General features: G+C 33.0%; 3 protein-coding genes across 3 annotated transcripts; 1 reads left to right on the top strand and 2 right to left on the bottom strand.

Annotated features, from left to right (window-relative positions):
• Nucleotides 1-1,143: 1,143 nt before the first annotated feature.
• On the bottom strand, nucleotides 1,144-5,692 carry LOC144835910 (derlin-2-like). The gene is made up of 7 exons (XM_078691031.1): nucleotides 5,621-5,692; nucleotides 4,896-4,997; nucleotides 4,447-4,512; nucleotides 3,738-3,905; nucleotides 2,949-3,144; nucleotides 2,624-2,714; nucleotides 1,144-2,456 (listed from the first exon to the last, which is right to left on the bottom strand). Exons 2-7 carry the CDS (start codon nucleotides 4,986-4,988, stop codon nucleotides 2,306-2,308), a joined length of 765 nt encoding a protein of 254 aa, XP_078547157.1. The 5' UTR covers nucleotides 4,989-4,997; nucleotides 5,621-5,692; the 3' UTR covers nucleotides 1,144-2,305.
• A 191-nt stretch (nucleotides 5,693-5,883) lies between these two features.
• LOC144835907 (sin3 histone deacetylase corepressor complex component SDS3-like) lies at nucleotides 5,884-10,785 on the top strand. Its single transcript, XM_078691028.1, has 9 exons — nucleotides 5,884-6,096; nucleotides 6,516-6,582; nucleotides 6,780-6,927; nucleotides 7,321-7,380; nucleotides 7,847-7,943; nucleotides 8,227-8,319; nucleotides 8,906-8,976; nucleotides 9,363-9,560; nucleotides 9,936-10,785. Exons 1-9 carry the CDS (start codon nucleotides 5,964-5,966, stop codon nucleotides 10,029-10,031), a joined length of 963 nt encoding a protein of 320 aa, XP_078547154.1. The 5' UTR covers nucleotides 5,884-5,963; the 3' UTR covers nucleotides 10,032-10,785.
• LOC144835895 (THO complex subunit 5 homolog) lies at nucleotides 10,689-18,553 on the bottom strand. The gene is given in 12 exon segments (XM_078691015.1): nucleotides 10,689-12,198; nucleotides 12,536-12,726; nucleotides 12,826-13,133; nucleotides 13,365-13,579; nucleotides 13,846-13,947; nucleotides 14,810-14,909; nucleotides 15,153-15,486; nucleotides 16,229-16,343; nucleotides 16,652-16,798; nucleotides 17,295-17,509; nucleotides 17,904-18,035; nucleotides 18,364-18,553. Coding segments are annotated over 12 exon segments (2,058 nt in total). The 5' UTR covers nucleotides 18,496-18,553; the 3' UTR covers nucleotides 10,689-12,131.
• Nucleotides 18,554-18,652: the final 99 nt, after the last annotated feature.

Here is an 18,652-nt window from a genome sequence, read left to right as displayed (position 1 = left end):
TAATAAATAACTAGGCTAGCCAGGATCTAGGCCTAAAGAACGAGATTGCTACCGGGCTAGAAAGGAACCCGAGAAACGTACGTAGTACGCAGTTACAATATTTTGTTTATAAAATATCGTTGATTTTAATACAGTATTCATAAATATTATAAAGGTTATAATCAATTTTTTCACATTACATCTTTAATTGGTGAATATTGGGATAAATTTAAATTGTGGCCTCCCTGAAGATAACATTGGTAGATAAAAACAAATATTCATTGCAATCACAATTAAAACCATGATACAATTTTTTTTCAAAACATCTGTAATGTTGGTCTTGTTTAACAAGGCCATATACATGGCTGCAGTCGCGTGCTCAAATTTGAGTAGTGTTTACCGACCGACCGACAAACCTACCGACATAGTGAGCTGCTGTAGAGTCGCACGCGACTAAAAAGTTTGAAAAACTGAAATCTGTAGAGGGCAGCAGATTATAATTTTGATGATGGTTTTACTACTGGACCTTTCCATTTTTTACCTGAACGTAAAAATAATTTAAAATTCAATAAATGGAAATTAATAACATTGATAAAAAGATGATAAGTATGATTATGACAATGTTAAATATCATGATAAACTTGATCATGATTATGGTGATTTAATAAAAATACAGTTACATAACTGGTATCTATAATGTGACCGCATTTCTGCTAAATGTGTACTCCCAAATGACCATTTTAATTTAGCGGTTGCCAGTCGTCAAAATGCAATGCAATCAGGCGGTCAAGGAACCTCAACTGTCCATCAGATAACCATTATTTTGCGGTTGCACAACCCCCAATCGTTTCTAACTGCTATTTTCCAATGCCATTTAACCGGTTTTTGAAAATGTGTCCTATTTCTGCAACCAAGCAACACTGTAACCATTAACAACTATTTAGGCTCATTCATTCACTTTTATCATTTTGTTGGAACTCTGCAATCTTTAAATTTTCTCTGTGTCTCATGAAACTCACGTTGAGAGAGACAAAAGTTTTGTGTTTTTTAATGTTACTGTATTGTATTGTTCATACTACGTTTTATACCATTTTAATACTGTATGTAAATTTTCATTTCATTTTTATTGTTCCACATAAAGAAAAAAAAGAAAAAGACAAAAAACCTGGTTAAGTCTTTGTTTATGTGGGGAATCTCAAATAAGACAAAAAGGGCTTTAAGGCTGAGATTGCAAAAACATTACATTGTGCATGGTAACGTAGAATTGGTTTCTAAAAAATATTTCGCCAGGGAAAAGCAATTAATTCCATTTAAATGGAGACAATAAGTAAATAATGATAAATAAAAGTAAAAAATAAGTAAAAGTAAAATAATAAAGTTTTCTTGTAATCTGGTACACCTTTATTTTATTTCTCGGTGTCTATGACTGCGATATCCAGCCTTCTTCTGATTCCATGGTACCTCATTCGAGCAGACCTGGATCAGCCTTAGCCAACAGTGAAAATGGTATGAGCAAAACCAAATTTACCAGACCCTTTAGGACTGGTTCAACGTGTTAAAGTACAGTACATAATAAATACAGTTACAGTATATTTCTTTCAACATACTTTTTAGTTTATAAAATCTTTAAATAATTCTATACAATATTGGTTTAGCAAGCCTGTGTTATCCAGTTAGTGTTATTTGAGAACAGCCGGTTAAGAAACACTTTAGGCTTGACCCACACCTCAGGCTTGAGTTAGATCATCATGGAGCTTTCTAATCTATAGGTCCATGGTTAGATGCCCTAGCTTTTGTACCTTTAACTAAATTGAATACTATACTATAGTGAACATGAAAACAAAGTATTCAAAATAACCTACAAAACAATATAATTTTAAAAAGAACAAAAATAAATTTGGCACAATTTGAAGATATTATTATTAAATAATATAGAGAGAGACTGTTCGTCCGTGTCAATAGAGTTTCTTTCTTTATCTCTGACAATACCTTATAAAACAACCATGGAATGTATTGATAGAAGACATGCAGTGAACTAAACCTAAAGCTCTGTCCACACTATCAAACTAGTTTGACAAAAAAAGTGTGATGTGCCCAAATTTGGTAGTGATATACCCAAATATGGTAGTGATATGACATCATCATGTCCATATATGGGTACATCACATTTTCTTGTCAAATAAAGTTTGATAGTGTAGACAGAGCTTAAAATGTTAAAACAAAATTCAGGTGTTTGTTTCTGTAAAAATGGGAAATTGAAGATAAAAAAAAATATATTTGTATAAATCCTCGGGTCAATTCAGATAGATGATGATAGTTGATGTCATTAATTGTCGTTGTTTTGCGGTTGCTCGTCGTCTTCTTGTTCCTCGTCCTGGACTGGTGCTCCTTCTCCCCAATCATATCCGCCAGGCCGTTCTTCCTCAGGCATTGGCATATAGTTGGGATCTTCCGGTTGTCCATCCAATATTGCTTTTCTGAAAGATTTTTTACATAATATTTTAAAGTCATAATCAATATTAAACTACAAAAAACTACAACCATTTCATTTGTATCTCCATTGAGATCATGTCTCACTGATACCCACAGCATTGTCCTTTTTCATTAATTTTCTATTTGATTTAAATATATATATGATACTTACAGAAATTCTGGAGTCCAAATGACTTTAAAACCGCCACGTGTTCTGGGAAACACATCTTCTAAATGATAGTAACAGTGACCTACAGCAATTCCTGGCAAGAAAAACAATAAAATATTTTTTTTAAACTAGAAGTGAACTCATGAAATGTTACGTGATCCACATGCAATATTAACAGCATTGTGATATGAAAAAGTAAATATGAGAAAAATAATAAAAGATAAGAAATAATTCTCTTTAGAAAATTAAAATTGTTTTGTGGTTTTATTTGTTACTTTATTCAACAATCTTTAAAGCTTACACTAGTAATTATTAAGCAAGTACTAACCCATTAAGTCAACAATGATAGGGTTACCAAGCAACAAAGAGAAGCCAAACAAAACCCATGGTAGGTAAGGAGCTTCAAAGTTCATCAGACCAAAGAAGTTCATTCTAATGTAAGTGTTGCGTCTACTCCAGATGTAAACCAGCATCATTGTGAACGCTTGACCTAAAAATACTAGATTCACAAAGAATGCTATTAACTGTATCGTATAGTTAAGCAATCAACGTTAAAATGTTGAAAGGTGTAACAAACACTTTTTATTTCATGATTTGGCAAGCTACCTATATTTACTAGACACACAGTGGCGTAACAGAGAGGCCTGAGGCCCCTGGCTTAGGGACCGTAAGTGGCCCTTTAACATAGGAGGTCTTAGGTGTTTCAACATATTTTAATGCCCGTTTTTTCCTCTGGGCCCTGCTCATAAGTTCTGTTTAGCCAGTGAGCGCAACTCCAGACACGTATCCACAAAAAAATGTATCAAGAACCTAAACCATAACACACCATAAAGTCATATCATGTACAGTACAAGTTTGAAATATAGAATGTATTTTAAATCGGACATTATGATTGGGTAGGAAAAGGGTAATATGAGATTGGATGGGGTGCAAGAAATTTACGCTATTTTTATTTATTTATTTTTTTTTTTTTTATTTATTTATTTTTTTTTTGACTGGCTAGTTGTCTGAAGCACCCTCATTGTGAGCAAATTATTTCCATTCTTTGGAAAACTGCACCAGTCGTTACGCTTCCACTTATTTTTAATTCCAAGAAGTAATTGATTTAAAAGGATACAATAGTTAAAGTTCCACCAAACAGAAACATGACAAAGAAATCAGCAGTGCGCCCTCTAAATGATCCCTCTTCCAGTAATCTGCAATATCGGTACGTAAATAAAACATTGAAAAAAAAATGAAATCCAAAATTTCCAAAATATAGGAAAGTAGTCGCTAATCTCCATATCTGAAAAGAAAATGAATATTTAGTTGCAATCAACTTTCCCAAAAACTGGACAGAATTCCAAGATAAATTGATGAGATAAGTCAAATCAAAAATGGAGGGAAAAAACAAAAAGAACAAAGCTAGTTTTTGTGGCTACCCTTAACCATATAAAACGGACAATGACAATAAGAACATGACAATGACAGGACAATACATAAACAAATAAGACAAAATTCTTACACAAAGCAAATAATAATAGGCTAACATTTTGTTATAAATTAAGTAACGCACATTACAGATTTTTGCATTTATATGACAAAACACACATTGTACAGTAAAATGAATTCTGAACACCAGACAGAAATATTTTAAGCCTCTGATCATTTACGGCTGATTTTGCTGAGTAGAACAGACTATTAAGAAGTTAGGCCTAAGTTCAGTTTATTATAAACCGTTCTTGATAAAACAACTGAGAGCTTATCAAAGAAAAAATATTAGGGGTCCTAAAAGAAAAAATATTAAGGGTCCTAAAAGGAAAATACTACTTAGCATAGATACTTACTTGAAATTGTTTAAATATTAAGTCTGGGTTAAAATATAATTGAAAAGGAGAAACGACTTCCAGTTGCTGAAAGACAAAATAAATGTTGTTTAAAGTTGAGTACAGTAGAAACAAAAATACAGGTCTCAAGTTGATATGCATTTTCCACCTTTAGTTCAGGACCTAGTACAGTGGTAAAGCCCATGGTAAATCATTGCACTAGGCCTACCTGGATGGGGTTTTTTTTGTATCAAAAACAACTATAGTAAAAATTGCTAATTAGCAGGAAAAAATTAACAAAATATTGAAAAACCATAATTATCGGCAGATTCGGGAGGTCTGAAAAATAGGTTACTTTTCAAATTGAATTATTTTTCCATAATTTAGGTACAGTATTTATTAGTTTGTTCTTTTTGCAATTTTAGGTTCATTCAGAGATAAATTGCAATAGCTAAACTAATAGTACTTACTACTGCTATAGTCGTAACAATGCAACCGCATGTATACAATTTAGTAACAGGCGGAATTTGCCGAAACTCTTCTTGAAGTGGTCTGTACGCCATACTATAAAACTGAAACATAATAAATTAAAATAAGTTTGAAGTGGCTAAGCTATGCAGTAAACTATTTTTAGGGTAAACTAAAAAAAAAGATAACGTTATACAAAGGAAGCGACTATCGACAACTCTTTCATTCTAATGTATTATTATATTTTATCCGCACGGTTGACAATAGAAAAATGTTAATTACACACATGGTTTAATTAATGTAATAATCTTAAAAATTATTTAACAAAAATTCAAATTCTTTTTTATTTATAATTTGTTGTTGACAATTTTAATTTAATGTTAAATAAATTAACAGAACTTAATATTAATGATAATAGACAATAATTTTATATAAAAATCGACTTATGAATCATTTAGTTAATGAAATTAAAATTCCTAGGCCTAGGCCTATGTATAGTAAACTTGCCACGCGACTATATTCCTCCACCTTCTAGCTGGGTGTGAATACCAGGTAATCATGGAAGGGTCGTTTCGTCCCATTATGATTGAAAGGAAACGTATTGATTTGCAAACAAAACCCAAAGTAAATCAAATAAAAGACATCATAGGAAAGGAGATGCATAGTATTTCTATATCTTACAATTTCTAGTTAATCTCTTTATATTTAAAAAATAAGTTCTACTTACACGTATTACTCCAACTTTCAACTTGTGTTTATTAGTGCCAGATGTCCTTAATGGTTGACCCGTACAGCCATGGGTCGCTCAACTTTTTTTAATACAGTTTTAAAATTTTACTCATTTAATAATTATAATTAATTTACATTGAAACAAAATACTCTGTAATCAAACAATTATTCTCAATTGAAATATATTATTTTTTAACAACACATCAGTATAAATTTCATAAAAAAAATAAATAATTACTTTTACTATGATGACCCAGGTCAAAAACCGCAAACAAATCAACAACGGACATTTTTCGCAACACAGGTTTTAACAAAGTGATTTTTTACTTCTTAAAACTGACATGGCCACTAGCCACATAACAAATACAAGCACCAAGTCTGGTGCGATAGATGAGTATGAATTTGTGTTAAGTGACGAGGAAGAAGAGGATGATGAGGATAGCAGACTATTCACTCCCCGTGATTCCGATGAAGGTGAGTAATGCTAGGCCTACTACTAGAGGCCTAATGAATGTCATGGCTAAACCCTCTGGCCGACCGCCACCATGTGGTTGTCGAGGGATGCTCCCTGTTACATATATGTATTGCCTTCCCGATTAAGGTTTGGCTTATAAATAAATGCCTATGATGAAATACAATAAATACAGTAATGTAATAACATTATTATCATTCCTACTAGATTTTATTTATACTTTTAGAGTCAGAGAAAGAGAGCAGAAAGAATTTATTTTTTTAATTTGAAAAGCTATAATTGTGTGTTTTTTTTGTAATTATTCGACTGTTTGCTTACAAGCTCCTCAAACTGCCTGATTTACTTCTTGATTTTATTTGAAATTTTTATCCAATATATTGTTACTGTATTTGTTTATTAAATTTAATACATTTTTATTTAGATACGGAAGATGCAAGTGAGACAGATGCAGCAAAACTTGAAGAGGAGTTCACTGAAATGAAAGAACAGTAAATACATCAAATTAAATTTTAACTAATTGTTTTCATTTCCATGTTTTTGGTAAAGAAAAAAAGAAAAGATATTCACAAATTATTATGCAACATTTTATAATATTAATAATTAATAAGCTATAGCAAAATAAAAATTGTGTGTTTATATGCACCGTACACTGTTTGTTTTCACATTTTTTCTTCCATCATTGCAGAATATACAAAGACAAGTTAGCTTTGCTCAAGAAACACTTAGCTCAAATAAATGATTGTACTCACCCAGAGATGAACAAGAAACTAAAGAAGCTAGAACAATTGTATAAAGAAAGGCTTCGTTTTGCTGACAATATAAAGAACTATGAAGTAAGTTGGGGTAACCAATAGATATACTATAACTAATACTAGATCGTCAACTACAGTATATAGAAGTGAAGTCCACCCTCTAGCCAATATCTTTATAAACTCTTTGGGATAACCTCATAAGCAGGGTTGTTGAAAGTGGGTTTCAGAGAGCGTGGCTGTATCCATTGTGGGTACAGAAAATAATGCATCGTCTAGCTCTGTAAAATCGATTTCAACCATACACCCACAAATGTATCACAATCCTAGGTTATTACCGGGACAAAATTGTGTCTATTGGCCTAAACATATCTTGAATATATAAAGCTAAACTGAAGCATGTAAAAAACACTTATCTTATTATTATCTTGCATTTCTTGAGCTAACTAAAAATACTGATATTTTGCCTATTTTTAGATTGAAGCAGTAGAGAGACAATATATAAGGGAGAAAAAAATATCATCTAAAGATTTTGATGTAAGAACTTAATTCAAATTTAATTCCTCCATTATTAAACTAGGACAGAGTACTCTTTCCTGATTAAACCAACTTATTTACAATCTAACAAAAACATTCAAACTGTAGTACTATAGTATCATTAATCCATGGTTATGGTGGAGGAATGAGTCTTAGGTCGGTAGGTAGTCGTAGGTCCCATGTACACATCTAGCTTGTGCACTTTAAAGAACCTAGTACATCTTTCGAGATGAGTAGGGGGTTACCCTGGTGTACTAGTACATCACAGCCACTGATCATAACTGGGCCCTCTGGGAGACCAGACTTTTGCTAAAGAGGTCACCCAGTGTAAATAATATATAATATATAATAATTAATATATAGAAAGTTATAAGTCTACACATACAGTGGCCATTTTCACCAATCCATTAAGCATGATGGTGAATATAACCACAGTTACAACATTTACAATATTATCTGTTTTAAGATTCGTAAGGTTGACCTGAAAGAGAATTTGCTACTGGACTTGGAAGATAAGAGAAGAATAGTTGATTTTGACAGACAAGTCATGGAACTTGGAGGAGGTGAGAAATACTTATCTGTTACAGTATATTTAAGCAATACCAGCATCATGTTTGCATATGCAGTGATGTAGCCACAAGAAATAAAGTGGTGCGGTTGGCGCAAGAAAGGGGAACAATCTCCTGTCAAAGGCCTCTGTGAAAGTGTTCATGTTGAAACCTTACCAACCATACTGGTGGCTACGCCCCTGAAATATTATTTGTTATATTTAGGCAATGTTTAGTGACAAGTTCTCTCAGCCACTTATTTTTTTAATTAAAAGTTAATTTAATCTTTCTTTTTTAGATTCAATGGAAGTGAAGACAATGATAACTCGTAAGCTGAGAAGACGACCTAATGACCCAACTCCGTTACCAGAAAAGAGGCGCAAACAAACACCTTATATCCTTTCTAACGATCTTTGCATTATTTGTGAAATATTAAAATATCAACAAATATTTAGATAAATGTAGTAGGCAGGTTTAAAGAATTTAGTAGCACATATGGTACATTGCACTGCACTACCCGCTAGGATCAATAGCATAAAAGATATAGAAACGATTCGGAGAATAGCAGAAAACAGACAGGACTGGAGGAAAGCAATCCGAGATATAAACAAAGCAGCCAAGGCGGAAAAGTCATCAGACTATCTGGCGAACTGGCAATAAAGTAAAGTATGTGGTACATATGGTCTATTGTATAAGTTTATATCTCACACTGTTTCATTGTAAAATGTAGTGCTGAACTTAACCTAATGTTCCATCTCTTATAGTGTCGTTTTCCCTGCTTGCAGTCAGAAAATGGCAAAATCAGAACTGTGGTTGTGTTACAGAGTTTTCAAAACAATTTTATTTGATAACTTAACCACATAAAACTCTTAAAAAGTAGGAAGCCTTTTGCCATTCTTCCCTGACTGAATACTGTATGTCAAAAATGATTGAATACAACACTAGTACTTCGAGAGCATTTCTTCTTAACTAATAACCACCTCAGATCGACTTTCTTTTGAGTGATGAAGAAATTGTTGACGACATCAAAATGATCAATAAATCATATGTAAGTTAGTTATGATTTTATTAAGACAGAAGTGTAATAATTGACCCGAAATATTTACAGGACAATTAAGTTACTGTACCAAACTCACTGAACCATTAAACTGTAGTACTACTGCTAAACCAACTAAGCTACAGCGCCCTCTCTACTAAATAGAAAGCTTATAAGCCAATTTAAACAGATGCAGTAGGCGGAAAACCGCATGCTTGTCCCACGTAGAATCTGTATCTATTCTGAACGGGTTTCCGGCCGCTCACCTGCCCGTTCTCTACGCATTTTTTGTAAATGGTCATAAGAAATAACAGATTCTGAATTGTTTATATTAGTTTTCTGCTTCCCGCTCGTCATTTATACACAGTCAGTATTGAATTTTCTATTTCTACTTAAAGGGCAAGATTATAAGCAGTAAAAAGCCATTGTCGACATCAAGTTCTGATGGTTTATCGGCGCCAAAGCATGATGTACGTATTGAAGAAAACAAACTTTTGTACGATAAACGTTGTTTCCATCGTAATCAATCCGTCTACATAGAATCAAAAGATATGGGCAAGGTAGCTGCAGTGATTACAAGTATTGGAACTAATGAAGTAAGTTTAATTGCCTAAATTTAATTTTAAGTTAATTTTAGTTTTAAGTTGTTATCCAACAATCTTATAAAACAATTTACATATTCTAAAGCTCTGTCTACACTATTAAACTTTATGTGACACAAAAAAAAATGTGATGTGCCCATATATGGCCATGATGATGTCATATCACTACCATATTTGGGCACATCACACTTTTTTGGTCAAACTAGTTTTAAAAGGTGGCAGTTCTTTTCAAATTTCACATAATCATTAAAGTCTTATATTTGTCATGAGAAATAATCCGGACATTTGACTGGATTAGAACCCAGGACTGCTGCATACTAAACCAACCAAACATATGCACCCTCAAATGTAAAATTATCATTTTTTCAGATCTGGGTGCGAAAAACGTCTGATAATCAGAAGATGCGAGTGTATGTGTCACATATGCAGAAAGGAAAATACAAAATTCGTAAACGTTCCACATGACCGCTTTCAGATAAATGTAAAGTGTAAATAAACTGTTTTAATTGGCCACAAAGGTTTTGATCATTGTAGGGTAGAAACATGGAAGGGGATTCCTGAAATGGAATACACCATTTGGGCAAGAGGGGGGTTTTTTAACTATCTGGTTTAGTATGTAGAGTTACCACAATGAATTCATGTAGGATAGTTTTTTTACATTAGATGTTTGTTTTAATTAAGTTCAATGACACAATATGTTTTCTAGATAACTGATATATTACAACAAAAATCAATATGTAATACTTTTATATAGCCAAGCCTACAGTGGCGTAACACAGAGGCCTGAGGCCCCTGGTTTAGGAACCTCATGTGGCCCTCAAACAATGGAGGCACTGGCCATTTTTTAGCATTTTTCTACATATTTTAATGCGTTTTTTCAACTGGGCACTGCTCAGGTGCTCCCATAAGCTCCGGGGACCCTGAGTTTAGCCAGTGAGCGTTCATAATCGTTACGCCACTGCAAGCTTATATAAAATGTATGATACAGTATTATGTCTGATACAGTATTATGTCTGTGCCAGTATCTTTTCATTTTATGGTGCATTTACACCCGTATTCTTAAACCGAACTTTAGTCGTAGTTCGAACTTCGACTTCAAAAAGTACTAGTTCGATTCATAAAAGAAGTAGTTGAAGTTTGCAGTTTTAAAGAGAATGTAAAACATAATTTATTGCATCCAACATTTCAATATTGTGTTGCTAGAAAATAAAATATTTATGTAATAATACTAGACTAGTTGTGAATGTGGTTTCTTTATTAGTTTTCTTGGTAAACTTGTCGACAATGATGTATGTAGTGTTTGGCCAGACAAATAATCTAATATTACCATGGCCTGTTCAGACCTACTGAGTTATGCTTTCTTATTGTACATGGCGTACAACTTCATAGGTCTGAACCAGGAAAAGATTAGTGGAAGCCACTTCGTACGACACTACTCTTTCGTTCGTTACAACAGCACAAGGTACAAGATTAGTGAACGCCGCATATGATACAAAAGTCATGCATTAATGATTTTGACCTAACCAATGAAATTTACTCCTGCATACCAGATGTTCGCCCAAATCGTTGACACTTCAGTTTAAAACGAAAGCGTTAGTTAGGCAAATCTGAACACTTTTCTGTTACGACGCTAATTATAATATGACATTGCTTGCGATACGAAAGCGTAACTCCATATCTGAACATACCCAAAAATAGCCAAACTACTTATTAATAATAATCTGTCATCGGATTCGAACCTTATGCAAAGTCCATAGTCTAATCCACTCGGCTACACATACGGCTCGACGGAAAGCCTTTGCGTTAGCGAATTGTAGTTAGATCAATTCTTAGGTCACACCTTATGGATATGACTAATGAATATTCATGTTTAATTTGTGACGTTTCATGAAAGGTAGCTAACTTATGTACGAAAAGAAATATCGCGGGCAGGACAACCAGTTTGGTATATTAAAGATGTATTGTCCCCCAAAATCATGAAAAATAAAGATTTTTAAAATCGGACTTTGAATAGGCCATTTTGCAGTTTTAATGAAGTTGTTCACTTCCATAAGAAAAAAAAACGGGGGGAAAAAATTATTTCACCTATAAAAAGACAAAATAAACAGTTAAATTACCCAAAAACTCATTGTCTTCCAGACAATTTGACCATTTTTTGCTTTAAATTACATTTTTCTCAGGTAAATAAATTTATTTCAGACCCAATTTTTTGTGAGAGTGAATAACTATTATGTGACATTAAAATAACATATTCAACAAAAAAATTTAAAAAAATATTTTTTTAGGGGGACAATATAACTTTAAACTACCTATGTTTATTTTGTGTGGGTTATGTAATCAAGGTAAATGTGATATATCATATTTCTATGCCTTTCTGTTCATTTTATATTGTGTATAATACATACATACATTGTGAATTTGAAATTATTATTATGGAAATTTAGAACTACAGTACTGTCATTGAAATATTTCACAAACAATAAAATGGCGGCATAGAGCTTTCCATTAAGCAGTCAGATGCTGGAGTTCTTGGACACAACATTTTCTTTGTTTATTTCAACCAGATCACGTGCGGAAGGTAAAGTAACCAAACTGATTCATGTAATTAAAAGGCTTTTGACGATCTTTTCCCCTGAAAAAAAATGTATTTTAAATTTAATAAAAGTGATGTTTTGATTTAATAGACTGCTTAAACTAAATATGTAACTATAATTTTAGAAATGACCATGTTAATCAATAACCCTCTTTACTTTAAATTTGGTTTTACAGTAATAAAATGTAAAGTTCTGTCTATACTATCAAACTTTATGTGAAAAAAAAGGGGTTGTGCCCATATATAGACATGATGATGTCATATCACTACCATATTTAAGCATATCACTAGCATATTTGGGCACGTTTTTTTGTTAAACTAGTTTGATAATGCAGACAGAGCTTTACACAATGTTTGAAGAATTTTTGTTTGTTACCTTGACAATCTAGGAAACATCTTCTCCTTGGCAAATTCAATCGGTCCCTCTTTACCCTTGGCTGCAGATTCAGTCTCCAAATAAACATCTAAACACATCAAGAGACGTTGCAGCTGATTGGATAGAATATGATCACATGACTTCTCTACAGCAAATTCCTTGTAGAATACATTAACCTCACTCTCCATATCCTAAAAAATAATTTGATTATAAATATTATCTCATTAAGTTTAATATTAGCATTTAGCTTTAAAAATTAAAGTGAAGTTATACTTTATTAATTTACATACCCTGATAGCATTATTATTTCCAGCGTAATGCTCTCCTTTCCAAGACAAATTCAGGACAAAATAGGGCACTTTTATTGGATAGTCTAGGCCTAGGATGACAGCAGCCTTCAACCTAGCTGAACCATGTTCAATTATAGCCATAAAAAACATGTTTAACTCCTTCGCTGCAATCTTTTCATTCACATTTTGGGTGAATGGTAGGGCCTGGAAATCTTCAGATGTTATTAACTTCCACGAGACAAGTTTAGATGATATTTTAGCTGGGAATAGTGATTGGCAACTGCTGGGTACTGTGATGTTACGGCGCTCTAAACAAAAAGAAACCAATTTAGTTAAAATCTAATTATTTTAATGTAAAAAGGCATGGCTCATAGAAATCAAACTTTATGTGACAACAAAATGTGATGTGCCCATATATAGACATGATGGTGTCATATCACTAGCACTAGGCAACGATTGACCCCGGACATTGGGATTGGAAGGCAAGCACAAGCTACACTTTCAGTACTAAAATTCTAACAGTTTAAGAACAAACCTACCAAGGGCTGCAAGTTGTTTGTTTAGTGCTAGCCTAGCAGCAATCCTTCTCTTGAGGGCATTGATGGTAGATTCTATGTGGCTTACACTGATTGATGACGCTGGTTTAACATAATTTCTTTCGCCATCAGTTTCCAGGAAATCAAGACCACAAAGATGTTGCACCCAACGGTATGGATGGCCAATGACACTGATGAATGAACTCAATGAATTTAATCTGAAATAAATGATATATTAAATAAATAAAAATAAAAAAAATGATATAATCATAAGATTAAATTGATTAATTGTTTATCAATTAAAGAAAACAGTCAATTGAAAAAGGCTTCCTACTTTCTAGGTGTTTTATCAGATACTCTATATTGTTTTGACAACTCTTGTAACATGACCACAAGTGCTGATTTTGCCATTGTTCCCCTAACTGAAAAGGGGAATTCCAGAAGAAGCAACCTGGGATAACAAGAAGCTTACATATTAACTTACCCTAGTTTGTTTAATTGGAAATAGTTAGCAGGATTTGGTGATTCAGTACCGTGATCACAAGGAAATAGACCTTTCAGGAGTGTGTTGGTGCTCAGGATATCACTGAAAAGTAAAAAATAATAGCATTAACAGGAAAAAACTCAGGGGTACTAGTAAATCATAGCAGAATACATGTTAATATGATTAAACGCTGTAATGACTGAGATATAAGCCCATGGGGTTATGTCTGGGTGAGTGGGCTTAATCATGAAATCTAAAATGCAGTGAGCTTGTGTAATATCAAAATGGATCACTTGCATGCAAATGAGTACAAATCAAATGTGGTGTTGTTAGTTAACTAGTACCTTGATAAAACTAAAAATTCATCAGCCGTCTCAAAGAACACCATCCTCATATAAAGGTACAATACAAAAAACAATCAAACACACACCACCAACAAGGATTGTATCATTAATCAAGGCAATCTAACAACAGGATGCTTAGCTCTGGAGATCAAAGGGTTTATCTGTGGCTGTGACACAATCAGTCCAACACCGCATGCTACAGAGAATATGTACATAGTACAGTACTGTTGGTATTTGTCACAGCCAGACATAAAGGACTGTTATGAGTTCCCATCTTGGCAAGGTGAGCTCAGTATCCTGTTTCTAGATTGCCTTGCATTAACCGAGTTCAATAAATTGTGTATATTTTGAGTTGTAGCACTTTATAAAATAAAGCCAATCTCAGTATAGGTAATCAAGACATGAAAATAACTACAATTTTACCCGATTTTCCACTATACGAATTTGTTCGCGCGAATCGAAAGCGTCAGCTCATACGCATGCGTATTCATGCTTCCATCTCACGAATCCCTCTCTACGCATGCGTATAAGCTGACGCTGTCGATTCGCGCGAAGAAATCACCTAGTGTGCCTACTCTACAGTCGCAACAAACCCATGTAACCTAAACACAGAAACTTACCTTGAATTTGAAGGAGTTGAGCCACATTTCATGTCGATCATTACAGTTGTAATTTGTAGGACTGATAAATAACTAAATGTTAGGATTAATGTAACATCATCTGAAAACAAATGTATACAGTACGTTTGATTTTTTAAATATTTTTTCTACCTATTCGTTTCGTTTTTTTTTTTCAGTTTGTTTCCCGGATGTATAATTTTTACCGTTTTAAATACTTTTACCGTTTTATACATTTTAATGTAAATACTAATAATATAATATTTTGTTAAAAGTAACATTACTTTTTAGTAAGCTACATATCTGTTAAATATAAATTTATTAGGTAAGTAAATGTTAGACTTACCTTTACATTTAATCGTCATGACAACAGAAAGTGGATGTTTCCTTAATGTCTTCTGTCTCTTCTCTTCCATTACATTTCCAATTGTTTTTCTTCTTCTTTTCTGTTTTAGAAAAAAACAACAAAATTGTTATACCATGATGTTAAATGTGACGAAATACACAAAATGTAAGTAAAACAATATTTATGTTTGGTAACCTCACCCGCTTCCTTCATGATAAGCATTTGCCTGTACATACAAAATATATAAAGGTCTTGGTAGAAGCTTAGCCATCTGATGTTGTGATCGTATTGACTCCAATGGCATTGCCAAGTACTCTTGTACTGGTAATGTTGACTGAAATAATAATAAATATTGCACTTGTTTAATATCCTACTAATATTGTACTTGGTTCTGAAAAAACTTCTGAAAAAAATAATTTTTTAAATTTTTTTTTGTTGAATATGCCATTTTAATGTCACATAATAGTTATCAACTTTGAACAAAAATTGAATGGGGAAAAAATTATTTACCTGACAAAACTAATTTAAAGCAAAAAATAGTCACATTGGCAATGGGTTTTTGGTTGAATTAGACCATTTATTTTGTCATTTTAGATGAGAATGCATTTTACAGAAGGGATTAACTTTTAATATTAAAACTACAAAATAAAATATTCAAAGTTTGATTTAATTAATCTTTGTTTTTCATGTTTTTGGGACCTTTACTAAAAGACTACCTTAAACACACACCCAGCCCATAACAGGAATAAATGGCACAAAATAGTAGAACACCTCTAATGAAGATTAAACAAATTGATGAAAAGATAAAGATCGAAATTAAAGTAAATGTAAGAATGAACTTTTGTTAAGCTCTGTCTACACTATCAAACTAGTTTGACAAAAAAAGTGTGATGTGCCCAAATATGGTAGTGATATGTCCAAATATGGTAGTAATATGACATCATCATGTCCATATATGGGCACATCACATTTTGTTGCCACATAGAATTTGATAGTGTAGACAAGCTTTTTAAAAATTTTACTGAATACAAATGCAAACACATGGGACTAAAGCATTCAAATAAAAGTGATGTTACCTGTAAAATAGTATCCAGCATTGGCTGTAGGCTCTCAAGATATTCTTTCTTCTGTTCAATTTCTTTTACTATTTCATTCTTCTTTTCCTGAAATTCTTTGAATTTCTCAGACAAACTGTTAAAAAGTAGGAAAATAAATATCAGTTACAAATGAATGTACTAGGGTGTGGTACAATGGATGTACTAGGGTGTGGTACTAGGGTGTGCCCAGCTTAATTTTCCGTAATTGGTTGTTTTTCCTAATTTTGATATCTTAAGAAATTAAATTATTATATTTTAGACATTTTAATAACATATTTTCATTCTTGGATGCAAGAAGTGTAATTTCTTCTTGTAGCAGGATTACAATAAATGTTTTGAATCTTGGTGTTTGTGTTTTAAGAGATTGTGACTTGGCAATGTTCCTCTTTCTTTGGCAAATACCTCTTTCTTTGTTGTAATTCCCAATCCAATCTGGCAAGTCTTTGGGAATGGACATCCTCTTTAGTGATATCTGGGTTTGAAACTTCTTCTGGGGCCTCGTGATAAAAATCATCCAAATCTACTAGTTCAATATCTTCATCTGTTGATCTGAAAAAAAAACCAAAAACATTTTTTTTATTATAGAAATGATGAACTATTGTTTTTCGCACAAAGATACTTTGACATGAAATTAATCTGGTGGGCTTACACCATATATGGACAGTAGTAACCATAATCTTTTTTATGACATTAATTTGATTCTTGTAGCTACAGTAGAATCCTCATTAAAGGGACACCTTTAAGGGAACAAACAAAATATCTCCTTAATATGGGTGTACCTGAATAGGGGATTTTCGCATTGTTAAAACCTATAGTGGCCCTTGTTCGTTTCACAGAAAAAAATTTCCTCTATTGGGAATATCAAAGGATGGGTTCTACCCTAAGCTCTGTCACTATCACATTTTATGTGACAACAAAAATGTGATGTGCCTATATATGAACATGATGATGATATCACTACCATATTTGGGCATATCACATTTTTTTGTCAAACTAGTTTGATAGTGTAGACAGAGCTTAAGGAATAAAGCTTGTGCTGTCTTACTTAAACTCTAAACACTTTGTAATCTCCTTCTGAAGATGCATGACTTCATACAGAAGGTTCTGTAGTTGCAGATGTAGGACATCTACCTTCTCTTTGGCTTCCTCCGTCGAATCTCGTGCCTTTTTGTTGTGAATATGAGCCAATCGGTTCAACTTCTTCATGGCAATGAAATGCAAAACAGCCTCCATTCGTTTCTCAGTTATCTTTTCTGTTACCTAGGAACAAAATTGCATCTGTTAATGTGTTTTTTTATTAAGTTACTAGGAGGTTAATATCTAGAAGCAAGTCAACATAGGAACTTTGAACTTAAGAATCTCAAAAATGCTTGAAAAAAATATTTTTACTGCTTCAAAGGACATCAACTGATAATGTACTAAGTATTTGTCAATGACGGCCATGTGTCTTCAGAAGAAGACAACTACAAGAACAGAAACAGGATGCAATGATATAGTTTGTTTAATTAATTACACGATTAGTCAATTTATGGAGGTGTGAATATCTGTGCACTGTGTTTAATCAAGGACGATTAAATTATTTTTCTCTGATTTAATTTAAAGTTGTTTTGAAAGTTTCAACTCTATTTTTAATAATTAAAAGAACCAAATTTACATTTGCAGAGCTACCAGTTTTCATTTCATATATGTCTTTCATGATATTGCGAAGCTCCTGACAGTTTGATTGAAAGAATTCCAAGTCTTTCTGTGGATCTCGCAGCTCAACTTCCACTTCCTCATGATGTACCTGAAAAAATATAGAATCCCACTTTCTGTTTGTTAAAATATAAATAATATAAATGAGCCTAGGCTACTACTCTGTCTGGCCTGGTAGTCAAAACCAAAATATTTAAATCAAATAAAACACAACAACTAGGTAGTAATCATTAATCTTGTTTTTGTTTGTCTACTGATTCAGGGCCTAAGCTGATTAGGCCTACTATAAAAGAGCTAGGCCTAGCTGGCCTATATTTATGATACTGTACTCAGAATGGTAGAGGCCGGATAAGCTAGCCTGTCCCTGTCTCCAGCTCTCTACTCCTAGCTAGGCTATGCCTAACTGCTGCTTGGCTTACCTGTTGTTTTGTTTGATCACTTGAGATTGAACGCTTAATTTTCTTGGATTCTTTTGAAGAACCAGAAATAACGACGGATCTAGTACTTTCACTACTCGATTCCACAATTCTCCTTTTCTTTTTTTCAGACATTTTCGCCTTTTTTACCCACCAAAAAGAAAAGAAGCAACGGCCGGTTAAATAAAAGAAATTGAACGTTATGCATGAGTGAATAATAAACCACGTTCTTCAATACTGCCCTCTCTGGAGGGACATTTTTTTTCATCCAGGCTCCAAAAAACAAAACAAA

The sequence above is a fragment of the Antedon bifida genome, chromosome 2 (genome assembly GCF_963402885.1).
Source record: "Antedon bifida chromosome 2, ecAntBifi1.1, whole genome shotgun sequence".
NCBI classification, from domain to species: domain Eukaryota; kingdom Metazoa; phylum Echinodermata; class Crinoidea; order Comatulida; family Antedonidae; genus Antedon; species Antedon bifida.
This window is presented reverse-complemented; position numbering and strand designations above follow the sequence as displayed.

Excerpts from the sequence above, each read along its gene's own strand:
- LOC144835907 (XM_078691028.1), top strand. The coding sequence starts at position 5,964 with ATGGCCACTAGCCACATAACAAATACAAGCACCAAGTCTGGTGCGATA. Across the intron at positions 6,583-6,779 it reads TTCACTGAAATGAAAGAACA|AATATACAAAGACAAGTTAG; the intron begins GTAAATACATCA and ends CCATCATTGCAG. Across the intron at positions 7,381-7,846 it reads TATCATCTAAAGATTTTGAT|ATTCGTAAGGTTGACCTGAA; the intron begins GTAAGAACTTAA and ends ATCTGTTTTAAG.
- LOC144835910 (XM_078691031.1), bottom strand. The coding sequence starts at position 4,988 with ATGGCGTACAGACCACTTCAAGAAGAGTTTCGGCAAATTCCGCCTGTT. Across the intron at positions 3,906-4,446 it reads TAATATTTAAACAATTTCAA|ATATGGAGATTAGCGACTAC; the intron begins GTAAGTATCTAT and ends TTTTCTTTTCAG. Across the intron at positions 3,145-3,737 it reads TTGGTGGAACTTTAACTATT|TTAATAGCATTCTTTGTGAA; the intron begins GTATCCTTTTAA and ends TATACGATACAG.